Here is a 13,989-nt window from a genome sequence, read left to right as displayed (position 1 = left end):
TTAAAATCTTTTGTTCATTCATCAACTACAAAATGTGAGTTCCATCAAGCCGGACACCTCCAGGCACCCCATGGCTTCTGCGTCCACCTCTAGAGTTGACTCTAAGTCTACCTCGCCCTCTGTCCATCTCACCCTGGGGAAATTGGTCTCTGGCTCTCCGCATGGAGAGTGGGAGAGTTGGGCTCTAGGGATTCTCTGGTGCTGATCTCCTCCTTCCTCTTGGCCTCCTTCCCCCTGCAGTTCCAGCAGACCTCGGAGCATGCCCTATTCTCCTGCTCCGTGGTGGACGTCTTCTCCCAACTCAACCAGAGCTTTGAAATCATCAAGAAACTCGAGTGTCCCGACCCTCAGATCGTGGGGCACTACATGAGGCGCTTTGCCAAGGTGTGGGAGAGTGGGTAGGGTTGGGGCTAGGGGACAGGGTCAGGGTTAGGGAATTGAAGTCTGAGTTGGAGATGGGCTAAGGTTGAGGTTGAGGTTGGAGTTGGTGATGTCATTGAGGTTGGGATTGAAGTTGGAGTTTGGGTTGAGGTTGGAGTTGAAGTTTGGGTTGAGGTTGAGGTTGAGATGAGGTTGGAGTTGAGGTCTGAATGGAGGTTGGAGTTGGGGTTAGGGTTTAAATTGAGATTGGAGTTGAGATTGGGGTTGGAGTTGAGGTGTAGGGTAAGGTTGGAGTTGAGGTGTGGGTTGAGATCAGGGTTGGAATTGAGGTCATTAGTGCGAGTTGGCAATGCTGTTTGGTTGGAGTTTGAGGCTGGGTTGGGTCTTGATTTGGAATTGAGATTGGAGTGAGTGCTGAGATTGATGCACAATTTGAGTGAGTCTTGGGGTGAGTTTGAGGGTTGGGATCATTGGGGTTGAGGTTTGATTCATTGGCATTAGGCTGTGTTGATCTTGGGAATTACAAGTAGGAATTGGCTTTTGATTTGAGATCAGGTCATCTTGTGGTTGAGGCTGGGTTAATATGATGCTTGGTTGCTCTGAAAAAGAGCTGGGTCTACATAAAATGATCATCTTCATCGAGCGGTATCTCCTCTAGGTCTTGATGGTCATCTTGAGTGGAGAATTTGCCTAGCCCAAGGGCCCATCTTAGGTCCTAATAGGGTTTGGGTTCATCACTGATCTCACTAGTGGCCTTGATGGGACGACTGGCGCCTGCCTTGGTCCCAGCCTCTCCTCTCACCCACACTCTGTGTCTTCCCCAGACCATCAGTAATGTGCTCCTCCAGTACGCAGACATCATCTCCAAGGACTTTGCCTCCTACTGCTCCAAGGAGAAGGAGAAAGTGGTGACCTGAGGGGGCCCCTGACCTATCTCCCTCCTCAGCCCCATTCAGCATCCCCAGGACTCCCTTCTCCCCAGGGCCCTGACACCTGGGGCTATGTATGTCCACCTGTGTGTGATCTGACTGGATTGTCTGTGTGTTTAGAGGTGCTTGTTTGAATGTGTGTGATCAGAGTGTATCTAGTTGTGTGTGTCTGAGTGTATGGGAAGTAAGTGCATGTGTCTGATTGTGTATTGTCTGTGTTGACTGGTATACTCTGCGTGTGTGTGTGTGTGTGTGTGTGTGTGAGTCTGTGCACATCTGAGTGTGCATGTCTGATCATGTTTTGTCTGGCTTTGTTAACAGGGTATGGCATGAATGTGTGTGTGAGTCCAACTGTGCACGTCTGAGTGTGCGTGTGTGATTGTGTTTCATCTGGTTGTGTTAACTGGGTATAACATGAGTGTGTGTATCTGTGTGATTGTGTTTCGTCTGGCTGTGTTAACTGGGTATAACATGAGTGTGTGTATCTGTGTGTGTCTGTACATATCTGAGTGTGGGTGTCTAGCCATGTTTCATCTGTGTTAACTGGGTATAGTGTGAGTGTATGTATGTGTGAGTATGTGTGTTCAACTATACAACACATCTAGGTGTGTGTCTCATATTTTATCTAGCTGTGTTAACTGGTTATAGTGTGAGTGTGTGTATGCTTGTGTGTGTGTCCAGCTGTGCATGTCTGGGTGTGTGTGACCATGTTTTGTCTGGCTGAGTTAACTGCATATAGTGTGAGTGTGTGTGTGTGTGTGTTTGTGCACATCTGGGTGGGTGTGTCTCACCAGGTTTGGTATGGCGGTGTTGAATGTGCGTGGTGTGAGTGTGTGTCTATGGCTGTGTCTGGCTGTGCATGTCTGAGTGTGTGTATCTGTGGGGGGGGTCTCGTGTGTATATCTCGGGGTGAGGGCACACGCCTTCAGTGTGTCACTGTCTGGCTGTTGCAAATGAAGCCTTCAGGGTGTGAGCTGCAAAGCTTTGGGCTCTTGCAGGAAACTCTGCTACTCCCAGAGTTCCCAGCCCTTCTCATGGACCCACGAGGCCTGGGGTTGTGGGATTACTTGAGTCCTCCTTGCCCCCACCAATCCCCAGAGATGCCCGCCCCAACAACACGCCCAGGAACCTGAGCACAAAAGCTCCCTTCCATTTGCAGGTGACCCCGTGGGACCCCAGCTTCCTCCAAACCCAGACCCTGAAACCATCCCGAGGTCCCTGGCGGTGGGTAGGGGAGGCTCTGGGGAGAGGTCCTGAGGCTTGACTCCCCTCTCTGTTCCCACCCACAGCCCTGCATCCTCATGAATAACACTCAACAGCTACGAGTTCAGCTGGAGAAGATGTTCGAAGCTATGGGAGGAAAGGAGGTGAAGCAGGGCCGAGGCAGGGCTGGAGAAGGGATGGGGCACCCCCACCACTGTGTCCCTACAGGCCCCCGAGCTCATATGCCACCAGGCCTGGGGATGAATTCCAGCTCAACCATGCTCTTAAACCCAGGCTTGCAGCATAACTGTCTGTGCCTCAGTTTCCCCTGCAGCCCCTTGGGATCCCTTTCCCTGGGTCAGATGAGAAAATGCCCAGTACATGTGGATACTTACTGAACCTGGCCTGGTGTCCCTTCTCCCTCCTTAGCTGGATGCTGAAGCCAGTGACATCCTGAAGGAGCTTCAGGTGAAACTCAATAACGTCTTGGATGAGCTCAGCCGGGTGTTTGCTACCAGGTGGGAGCATCTCCAGGGCTGGGGGCAGTGGGGAGGGAACAGCCTTCAGCCCTCTAAGCCTGGGGCATCTGGAGGCTCAGCAGATGTAGAGGTGAAGATTGCAGGCTCAGAGTTAGACAAGGCTGAGTTCAAATCTTGGCTTTACTGCTTACTAGCTGTGTGGCCTTGGGTGAGTCACTTAACTTCTCTGAGCCTTTTTTTTTTTTTTATTCCTCTGTAAAGTTGGGGTGATGACAATAATAGAACCTGGGTAGGATTTTGAGAATGAAATGAACAATGCGGGCAAATGTCTTATCCCTTTGCCTGGTTCTGCTGTTACTATTTTCCACTCTTTTTTTTTTTTTTTTTTTTTTTTTGAGACGAAGTCTCATTCTGTCACCAGGCTGGAGTGCAGTGGCGCGATCTCGGCTCACTGCACCCTCCACTTCCTGGGTTCAAGTAGCTGGGACTACAGGTGCATGCCACCACACCCAGCTGATTTTTGTATTTTTAGTAGAGACAGGGTTTCACCATGTTGGCCAGGGTGGTCTCGATCTCTTGACTTCGTGATCCGCCCGCCTTGGCCTCCCAAAGTGCTTGGATTAAAGGCGTGAGCCACCGCATCTGGCCTGTTCTCCATTCTTGCTCGGTTATGTGCTGTGATGCAAATGATATGACCTCAAGGACCACAGATCAGCATCTGTGTCCTCATCCAGCCCTTCCTGTGGTCTGAGCCCTTCCCTTCTGTGTCCCCAGCTTCCAGCCGCACATTGAAGAGTGTGTCAAACAGATGGGTGACATCCTTAGCCAGGTTAAGGGCACAGGCAATGTGCCAGCCAGTGCCTGCAGCAGCGTGGCCCAGGACGCTGACAATGTGTTGCAGCCCATCATGGACCTGCTGGACAGCAAGTGAGACGGGCCAGGTGGACTGGGCTGGCCAGGGAGGGGCTGGGACAGGGCCATAGAGACCCAGGGACTGGCTGGAGAGGGTGTGCAGGGAATGTTTGCTGGGTGGTCACTGGATAGTTGGATGGCTGAGTAGATGGTGGCATGAAGGGGATGGAAAGTTGGGTGGGCAAATAATTGGAAGGATTGGTGAGTAAATATTTGTGTGGATGAATGAATGGTGGATGGATAGGTGACATGAGGGATGGGTAGGTGGGTGGACGCATGGATTAAAAGATAAATGTTTAGAAGGATAGATGGAGGATAGATGTTTTAAAAAGATGGATGGGTGGATAGTTGGGTAAATATTTGGATGGATTAATAAATGTTTTGATGCATAGATGGATTGATGCTTAGATGGGTGGATGTCTGGCAGGCTGGCTTGATGGATGGTTGGATGGACGATGGATGGATGGATGGATGGATGGATGGATGGATGGATGGATAAATGGTTGGATATGCGGATAAATATTTGGATGGATGAATAAATGTTTTGATGCATAAATGGATGGACAGATGGGTGGATGGATGAATAAATGGATGGGTGGGTAGATGGATGGATAGATAGGTGGATAAATATTTGGATGAATGAATAAATGTTTTGATGTATAGATGGATTGATGCATAGATGTCTGTCTGGCTGGCTGGATGGATGGATGGATGAATGGATGGATGGATAGGTCAATAGATATTTAGATCATTGAATAAATGTTTTAATGTATAAATGGATGGACAGATGGGTGGATGGATGAATAAATGGATGGCTGGATGGGTGGGTGGGTAGATGGATGGATGCTGGATAGATATAGGTGGATAAATATTTGGATGGATAAATAAATGTTTTGATGCATAAATGGATGGACAGATGGGGGGGTGGGTGGATGAGTGGGTCGATGGATGGATGGATTAATAGGTGAGAAATATTTGGATGGATGAATAAATGTTTTGATGCATAGATGGATGGACAGATGGATGAATGGATGGGTGGATGGATGGGTAGAAGGATGCATGGAAGGATGGATGGATGAACAGATGGATGGATGGATGGATAGAAAAAGAAATAGAGAATTAAGGACCACTGGGGGAGAGATGGATTGGTGGGTGACTGGATCAGTTGGTGGATGGATCTTGGTGGACTGCCTATCTCCTTCAACCCCTATCCATCCAACCACAATCTCTTTGCTGTTTTCCCTTTCAAGTCTGCCCTCCTCTGACCATTCCCCTCCTGTTCCTCTTGGGCATGGCCTTCTCCCTCATAGTCCCTGATCTCCATCCTTCCTGTTTCGGTTCATCCCCCACACTGTTCTTTCAAACATGAAAGTCTGGCTGTGTCTCCCTCTTGAACACTCCATGGCTCCCCACTACCCCCATCGTGATAAGGCCCAAGCCTTCCTCCCAGACATTGGGGCCCCTTCCCGTCTGGTCCCTGCTGACTAGTCCAACCACCACTCACTCTTCTCTTCATGCATCAGATATCATAGCCCCATCAAACCACCCAGGGGTCCCTGTACAGGCTGTGGGCCCTCTTTCCTATCTGTGGAATGCCTTGCCCACCTGTTAAGGGAAGGTGATCTGTGGGTTGGGGCGAGCTGGGCCCTCTCTCAGACCTGCCCCTCGTCCCCAGCCTGACCCTCTTTGCCAAAATCTGTGAGAAGACTGTGCTGAAGCGAGTGCTGAAGGAGCTGTGGAAGCTGGTTATGAACACCATGGAGAAAACCATCGTCCTGCCGCCCCTCACTGACCAGACGGTGAGACCTGCAGGGGGCCCGAGGGGACATTTAGGCCACCTCCCTGGCGAGAGCCCAGAAAACTTGGTGCCTAGAGGCTGGGGGTAAGAACAAAGGCATCCGGTCTCAGAGAGGTTATCCAGGCTCAAGGGCCATTCAAGGGTCATGGAAGCCACCAGAGGTCAGTGGGGGGCCATTCAGAGGTCAGAGAGGTCACACGGGGGTTAAAGATCATCAAAGAGTTAAAGAGGTCATTCAGAGTCCATTGTATTTTCTCTGGGGTCAAAGACATCAGGTAGAGTCAAGAGACCACTAAAGTCATAGAGGTCACATATAGGTCAAAATAGCTTTCAAAGGTCAGAGGTCATCTAGAAAACAGATCAGTTTCGGGATCAAGGTTATCCTTGAGCCACGGAAGGCATAGACATTGGCCAGGCACCGTGGCTCACGCCTGCAATCCCAGCACTTTGGGAGGATCGAGGCGGGCAGATTGCTTGAGGTCAGGAGTTCGAGACCAGCGTGGGCAACATGGTGAAATCTCATCTCTACTAAAAATACAAAAATTAGCTGGGTGTGGTGGCACATGCCTGTGATCCTGGCTTCTTGGGAAACTGAGGCACGAAAACTGTTTGAACCTAAGAGGTAGAGGCTGCAGTGAGCTGAGATGGCGCCACTGCACACTCCAGCCTGGGCAACAGAACGAGACCCTGTCTCAAAAAAAAAAAAAAAAAAAAAAAAAAGGCATAGACATCAATGGGTTTTTCTAAGGGCTTTGGGGCTCATTCAAAAGCCAAAGAGGGGAGACACCATGGACTTCAAAGATCAGAGATCAATAGACCAAGGGGCTCCTGGAAGTCAGCCAGAGGTGATGGAGGGCATCCAAGGTCAGAGAGGTCAAGCAGAGGTCATTGGCCATCCAGAGACTAGGACCGATACACCAGAGGCCATAATCTCTAGGGACCAAGAGGACCCAAACATCTGTAGAGGGATGTAGCTGGGCGTGGGTCCCTCCGGGAGGCATCAAGAACCTGAGGACAGCAATGGCATGTGGGCTGTGGGCACATCAGGGAGTGGGGAGGTCTTTCCCAGGTGGACCACGGAGGTTTGGGGAGGGTGCGCGGGGGCCATAGATGGGCGACGATGGTGGGGGAGGCTCGGACTTCCATCCTTCCACCTCCTCTGGGCTGGGCTGGGGCAGGGGTCTTGCCCCTCCGTGCTGCCATCTCTGCCCCCTCCCTGGCCTTCCCGGGAGACTCATGGTACCTTATTCCCCCCTCCCCCACCGCCCCGCCCCCATCACGGATGACAGATGATCGTAAGTAGAGGCCCGTCTGTCCGTCTGTCTGTCCGTCCTCTCTGTGTCTGGACTCGGCCCACCGCGTCGCTGCACCCCTCTCCCCACCCACCCAGCGCCCCCTCCTCACCCACCATCCTCCCTCCCGCCTAGATGTGCCTGTGTCTGTCTGGGGCGGGGCATGGGGAGGGGGCGGGGCTGGGAGGAAGGGAGACCACGCCCACCCTCCTGTCCCATTGAAGTCCAGAGGAGCCCCACTACCCACTCCCAAACCCCAAGCCCAGCTCCTCCTTCGCAGCAGACCTGCCGTCTAAGGGTAGAATCCAACCTTGCTCCCGTGCCCAGATGTCACCAGACGCCCTGAAGCTAGAAAGAGGACCAACCCCAGGATTCCTCTGACCTCCTCTTTGGGCTCTGAACTGTCAGCAGCTTCCCAGAATGCAGGTCCTCACCATGAGGGTCTCTACTTCTGATTCCTCTGAAATTCCATGCTCCAGACCATTCCTCGGTACCCCACCACCCTGTCTACCCAACTCCCGCCATCCACACCAACACACACCAATCCCAGACATACACCCAGGTGCCCAAGTGGGAGACTTTTGTCATGGCTTTGATGTCAGGTAGACTTGGGGTCAAATCCTAGCCCAGCCACTGTCTCTCTCTGTGACCTTGGGAAGTCACTTGACCTCCCAGCCTCTGTTTCCTTGTCTGGAAAATGGGGCTCATTGCATCACCTCCCTGAGGGTAGTTCTAAGAACCAAATGGCATGATGCATTAAAATACTCATCTCAGTATTGCCTGAACCCAGGAAGCAGAGGTTGCAGTGAGCCGAGATCGCGCCACTGCACTCTCAGTGACCGGCCCAGAGGCAGAGCTAATGGTGGTGGTGGTGGTGGTCGTGGTGGTGATATGCAGACATGTATAAGAGCAGAGACAAAACAACTTCAGATTTTCCCTTTGTGGGCAAGACAAGGCTGTTACAAGATTTCACTTTGTTAAAAGTTTACAAGTGCTTCTTACTTCCTGGTAGCTGCAGCCTGGGTCTTTGGCTATAACCACTTGGTGGCAGCATACCCAACCACAGGCAATGCATTTGTAGGCAGGGGGAATAAAGGAATTCGCATTTAGTGACTCCCCATATGCCAGGCCTTCTCATAGCTCCTGTTTCAGCTCACCTTCATGATAACCCTTTGAGTGAGGTGGATATTATTATCCCCATTTTGCAGATGAGGAAAGCCGAGGCTCAGAGAGGAGTCACTTGTTCAAGGTCATATAGTAAATATATGCCAGAATCAGGATTCAAATTCAGATCTGTCTGAATATGCAGCCCATTTGCTTTCCTGTTAACCCAAGAACCAAGAGTCTCATGTGTACAGTAAATGTAAATGGATTATATTTTGGCAGTGGCTTTTTTCCCTTCTTTCTGACTTTCTTATCTCTGTATCTGTATCTTTCTCTCTTTCCTGTCTCTGCCTCTCACACCATTTAAGAGTGAGTCATTAAAGCGCACGCACGTGTGCACACACACACAGACACACACACAAACACATTATCCCCATGCAACCCAGTCACCAGTACCCTGTGCAGTGTGGATTCCCCCATCCCCATGAATATTCCTGTGAGCATCCCAGGTTCCCACCCTGCACGACTTGCCAGGTTGATCACCCTGTGACATTATCTCTGCAGGGGAACCTCTTGAGAAAACATGGCAAGGGATTAGAAAAGGTAATGAGGGCCTCGTGTCACTGAGGCCCTGAGCTCCAGTGTCTGGGCATGCGTGTGCATGTGTGTGTGTCTGTGCACCTGGGCAGGAAGGGCAGCTGGGGGTCATGGGTAGGAGATAGCTGTCCTAACCAAGTCCTGCAAAACCAGAAGTCAGAGATGAAGTGATTCTCCAGGGACAGAACGTGCAGTGTGTGTGTCCACATGTGAACTAATGTGTGTGCACAAACAGCTCCCATCCTCCCACAGCAATACCCACAGGGCTCATCCTAACCCTGGGCTCAGCTGAAATTCTGTGGCTTCTTGAGGAGCCTACACGCTAGATCACCACCCTGGATTGAGACGTGTTGTTTTTTATGTAGATTTCTTTTTGTTGCTGTGCTAATGGGTGTTTGTTGTTAAGGAGATGGGAGCTACAGCAACACGCAAGCAGCTGTCTTGCTGTACACTTGTGCAGAAGATATCGTTGTACATTTGTGCCTGCAAATGGAGTCTTAGCTTTGTGAATGTGGGTCACAGGGTTCCGTACTCTCTCTGCCAGCCCTTTGCGGGGCACATTCAGTGTCCCAGGCACCCTATATGTGGATGTGAATCTGTGTGGGGTCAAGGGTGTGTGGGTTTTTGTGTGTGATATAATTGTGTACGTGCCTGCAAGTGTTTAGGAGTGCACGTATGTAGTTTAGTGTATGGGTTCTTCAGCACTGAGTGAACTTACAGTATATGTTAGTATGTTTTTTGTAGACTCGGGTGCTGGGATATAGGGGCAGCCCCTTAGGGAATGGAGGAGGAGAGAGATTCCTAGCCCTGTCTCATCTCCCCACCTCCCCAGGTGCCCCATCCTGGGGCAGGCTGACTGTGGGATGAGGCTGCTTCCAGCCTCCTGGGCACCCCGAGAGTGTGCTGGCAGTCAAGGAGTCTGACCTCTAAACCCCTGCTAGGGGACAAGAGGAGGTGCTAGCTGGGGAGGGGGCCCACCATTAGACCCAGGACCTGGGGAGGAGCTCCTGGGCTGGGAAGTGAGACTGTGCTTTGAGGGGGCAGGGAAGTCCCACTGAGTATTCTCCCAGCAGTCACCAGAACTCTGACCTCCGCCTGATTCTCTCCACAGGGCAGGGTGAAATTGCCAAGCCACTCAGACGTAAGACCGGCCTCTCACTGTCTGTCTGGCTCCCATCCCACTCCCCCCCACCCCACCCCTGTGCCCCCTTCCACCTCTGTGGTTCGTGCCGTCCGAGGGCGTACTGTGAACCTGTCTGTTGGTCTCTTCTTCCTTTGTCTGTCTGGCTTGCTCGTGGGGGGTGGTGGGTGGGGGGTTGGTGGGTAGGGCAGAGGGTACCCAGGAAGGCCCCTGAGCCCTGCCAGACTACAGGTGGGTGCAGCAGGGGAAACTGAGGCCCAGTCCGCTGGACCCCTGAGTAACTGTGCCTTGTAAGAACCTCAGGATCATAGACAAGAAATAAGAATAGTAACAGCCAAGATGATAATAGTAATACCACTAGGAATGACCAGGTGGCCAGCTGGTAGACTATGAACATAATTCCAAATATCTCCACTGTAAATGGGCCCCCTCCCCACCTAGCCTCACCCAGGACCCCCAGACCACCCCAGGACCCAGTAATACAAGACTTGTTACCTCAATACTCAGCCCCACCCTGTCCCCCAAGTTACCATGGGTATCCCTGTTAGCCACAGTGGGAATTGAGGCTCAGAGCGTTCAGGGACAAGCCTGGGGCCATCCAGCAGTGACAGAGGAGGCTAGACACATGCCTTCCAGGCTGGGACCCCGTCTCCCTTAGCATTGCCCGTGACTTTGAGACCAAGTGATAATTAGCGAACACTGAGCAAAGACTTGTTTAGTCCAGACTAAGCCACAAAGTGGATATAATTTTCCTCATCTAGATGGGGAAACTGAGGCTCAGAGAGGTTAAGTGACTTGCCCAGGGCCACACAGCAGGACTGCAATTTGAACCCAGGCCCATCTGGCTTGTCAGAGCCATCACCACATCACCATCTTGCTAGTGTCTGTTTGGGGGTGGGGTGGAGGATGGATATGGAGGTGTTTGTATAGAGGGAGGATTTTTCCTTTAAAAGGTCAGACTGGCTGGCAACGTGGCTCACGCCTGTAATCCCAGCACTTTGGGAGGCTGAGGTAGGAGGATTGATTGAGCCCAGGAATTCAAGACCAGCCTGGACAACACAGCAAGACCCCATCTCTATGAAAAAAATTTCAAAAACTAGCTGGATATGGTGGCTCACACGTGTAGTCCCAGCTACTGGGGAGGCGGGAGGATTGCTTGAGCCCAGGAGTTTGAGGCTGCAATGAGCTATGATCATGCCACTGCACTCCAGCCTGGGCAACAGAGGGAGACTCTGTCTCAAAAAAAAAAAAAAAGAAAAAGAAAAATCAGACTGAAATTCCTCCCAGATTACAGGGGAAATTTCCCTGCAGAGGGGATGCTCCCTTGAGGAGGAGGAGGTGTTTGACCAGAGCCATTTTCTGAAACCTCAGCCTAGCCTATTGTGTTCCCAAAGCTCCCTTTCCCTGGAAACCCTGCCCACACCCACAAACACCACCGTCTGAGGCTCCCCCAACCCACTGCCCCTCACAGTCTGGTCCCTGTCTGTTTCTCCTGTTACACAAGCCTGGGTGGGGCTGAGAGGGTGGGGACTATCCTCACAGGACGGGGATTTTCAGGGACAAGGTCACCACATCCTCCTCAGTTCTTCCTGGGGAATTCCAGACCTCTGTCCCTGGGACACAATTATTGCCCTGCCCAGAGCCTTTGGGCAAGAACCAAGATGGTCTCTGGGGCTGGAGTGTCAGCTGTAGTGCCCCTGCCCTCACCCAGCTGTCTGTTGTTACCCGCAGGGAACCCAGATGATCTTCAATGCAGCCAAGGAGCTGGGTCAGCTGTCCAAACTCAAGGTGAGGAGTGGGGATAGATTATGGGGTGAGGGACTGCCCCCCAAACTCATGTGGCTTCCAGGTTGCCACCATCCTGGGGGAGGGGTCCCAGGATGATGACATGCATTACAGGCTCAAAGGACAGAAACTCTACTCACTGAAGCACAAGATATTTGCTCCCCAGTGTGTCGGAAAGATGTGAATGGTTCAGCTTCAGGTACAGCTTGATCGAGAGGGCAAGTCATTTATTCAACCAATATTTTTTGAGCACCTGCTGTGTACCAGTCACATATTGGGTGCTGGGATGATGAAAACATAGACCCTCAGCCCAGCTCCTCCAAGTTTAACAGGGATGAGACCCATAGACATAGATTCCAAAGGCGGAGCCCACTCCACCCACATGGCCCCTCTCCCCATCCATCCAGGATCACATGGTACGAGAAGAAGCCAAAAGCTTGACCCCAAAGCAGTGCGCGGTTGTTGAGTTGGCCCTGGACACCATCAAGGTGAGAGGCCCTACCCCTCCCCATCCCAGGTGGGGGATGTAGATGGTGTGGCTGCTGTGGTCATGGACTTAGGCTCGCCCCAGACCCACATTAATTCATTCAATTTATGAACACTCCCTCGTTCCCCTGTCTGTGCCAGAGCTGGGCTGGCTAATGCTGGAGCCTTAAGGAGCCCCAGGTCGGGGAAGACTGCTGGATACAGACATTCTCAGCCTTGTAGGATTAGGCTTGGGGTAGAGGGAAGGATGTGGGCTGGGGGAGCCCAAAGAGTGAGAAGGTGTAGAGGGAAGGATGTAAAGGACCTCGTGCCAGGCATTTCTTGAGGTGTAGAAGGGTAGAGGGAAGGATGGGGGCTGGGGGAGCCCAAGGTGGGAGAAGCCAGGGCTTCCTGGAAGAGGGCATGTGAGAGGTGGGTTCTGAGGAATGCATAGGAGTTCACTAGGCAAAGCAAAGGAAGAGGTGAGAAAGTAGTAGCGGGAAGAATTGGGAGTGGGGACAGCAGGGCTACCCAGCCCTATGAGTGGGTAGAGGTTCCCACCATCCTCACCTCTCCCCACCCTGTCCTCCCCAGCAATATTTCCACGCGGGTGGCGTGGGCCTCAAGAAGACCTTCCTGGAGAAGAGCCCGGACCTGCAATCCTTGCGCTATGCCCTGTCGCTCTACACGCAGGCCACCGACCTGCTGATCAAGACCTTTGTACAGACGCAATCGGCCCAGGGTAAGGGTGCCCAGACCGGATCACCTTTTCCGGCTCCGCGGAGACAGCCCCACCCCAAGCCTGAGCGGCTGCCATTGGCTCACTCCCCTGTGACGTCATGGATGGGGCGGAATTGACAGCTCTGCACCAAGTCCAGGGACCAATGAGTGATCAAAGGTTCATGGGGGCGGGGCCTCTGACGTCACAGGCCGGGAGGTGATCGTCAACCCCTGGGAAAATCGTTGATGTCCTGGGGCCAGACAATGATTAACAGCTCTGGGATGGAATGTCTTTGACATCAAGGACCAGGGTAGGATTGATGACTCTTAGGTGTGGAACCTGTGATGTCGTAGGGCCACAAGGCGATTGTCATCTCCTGGGAAAATCAATGGTGTCCCAGGGCCAATGAATGATTGTCAGCTCCTGAGGGACCTGGACAGTCATGGGTTGACAGCTCTGGGAGACTTCAGGAGTGATTGACAGCTCAGGATGGGCAGGACCTCTGATGTCAAGGGGTCAAGGAATGATTGGCAGGTCCATGGGTGGGAACTTTGAAGTCATGGTCCCAGAGAGTGGTTGAACTCCCCTGAGGAGGGACCTCTGTGATGTCATGGGGCTAAGGAATGATTGACAGCTCCGAGGGCGGGAGGGACCTCGACTTGGTGGGGGAGGGTGGACGGAGAGGGAGTTCCCATTTCTCAAACTCTCTCTTTCTCTCTGTCTTTTGCTTCGGTCTCCTGTCCCTCTCTGAGCGCACACACACGGCAGCTGGGGCTGGATGGAGGGCAGGATTCCCTGGGGACCCCCCCTTTTCAAAATTGGTCCCGACAAGGGGAAGAAGTTTGGCGGCTTGACCTCAGGAGGGGGAGGGAGAATCGCCATCGACACCCAGCCTGGGGCGAGGGGAGCAAAGCCCTGTGGCCTCCAACGGCCCCCTTCTCCCCCGATCCAGCCAGCCCAGGGCCCTCCGTGGGCACTGGGTCTCTGAGCTCAGCTTCCCTTCCAGTCCTGGCTGCTTTTAGTGTCCCTGGTGTCCCTGGAGCAGGAGGCTGTCTGTCTGTCTCTCCGTCTGTCTGCAGCTGACGTTTCTCTCTCTCTTGTTTTTCCTCCCTCTCACTCGCTGTCCCCTCTCCGCGCCTCCCCTGCCCCCTCCACACACACTCCTCCATCCTCACCTCTCAC

At 52.5% G+C, this 13,989-nt stretch overlaps 1 protein-coding gene across 8 annotated transcripts in view; it reads left to right on the top strand.

Moving 5' to 3' along the window:
• Positions 1–13,989, top strand: part of UNC13A (unc-13 homolog A) — an 86,863-nt gene that overhangs the window by 57,603 nt on the left and 15,271 nt on the right. For 3 of the 8 annotated variants that reach the window (XM_054673135.1, XM_054673133.1, XM_054673131.1), the window contains 11 exons: positions 241–384; positions 1,206–1,289; positions 2,600–2,677; positions 2,943–3,031; positions 3,767–3,919; positions 5,580–5,703; positions 8,663–8,701; positions 9,807–9,836; positions 11,568–11,624; positions 12,029–12,109; positions 12,681–12,828. In XM_054673135.1, the coding sequence (XP_054529110.1) occupies positions 241–384; positions 1,206–1,289; positions 2,600–2,677; positions 2,943–3,031; positions 3,767–3,919; positions 5,580–5,703; positions 8,663–8,701; positions 9,807–9,836; positions 11,568–11,624; positions 12,029–12,109; positions 12,681–12,828 (1,027 nt within the window). The other 5 variants (XM_054673132.1, XM_063800599.1, XM_024351414.2 and 2 more) reach the window with 5 other exon arrangements.

Source organism: Pan troglodytes, chromosome 20, assembly GCF_028858775.2.
Source record: "Pan troglodytes isolate AG18354 chromosome 20, NHGRI_mPanTro3-v2.0_pri, whole genome shotgun sequence".
NCBI lineage: Eukaryota > Metazoa > Chordata > Mammalia > Primates > Hominidae > Pan > Pan troglodytes.
Note: the sequence above shows the minus strand (reverse complement) of the source record. Positions and strands in the feature narration are given on the sequence as shown.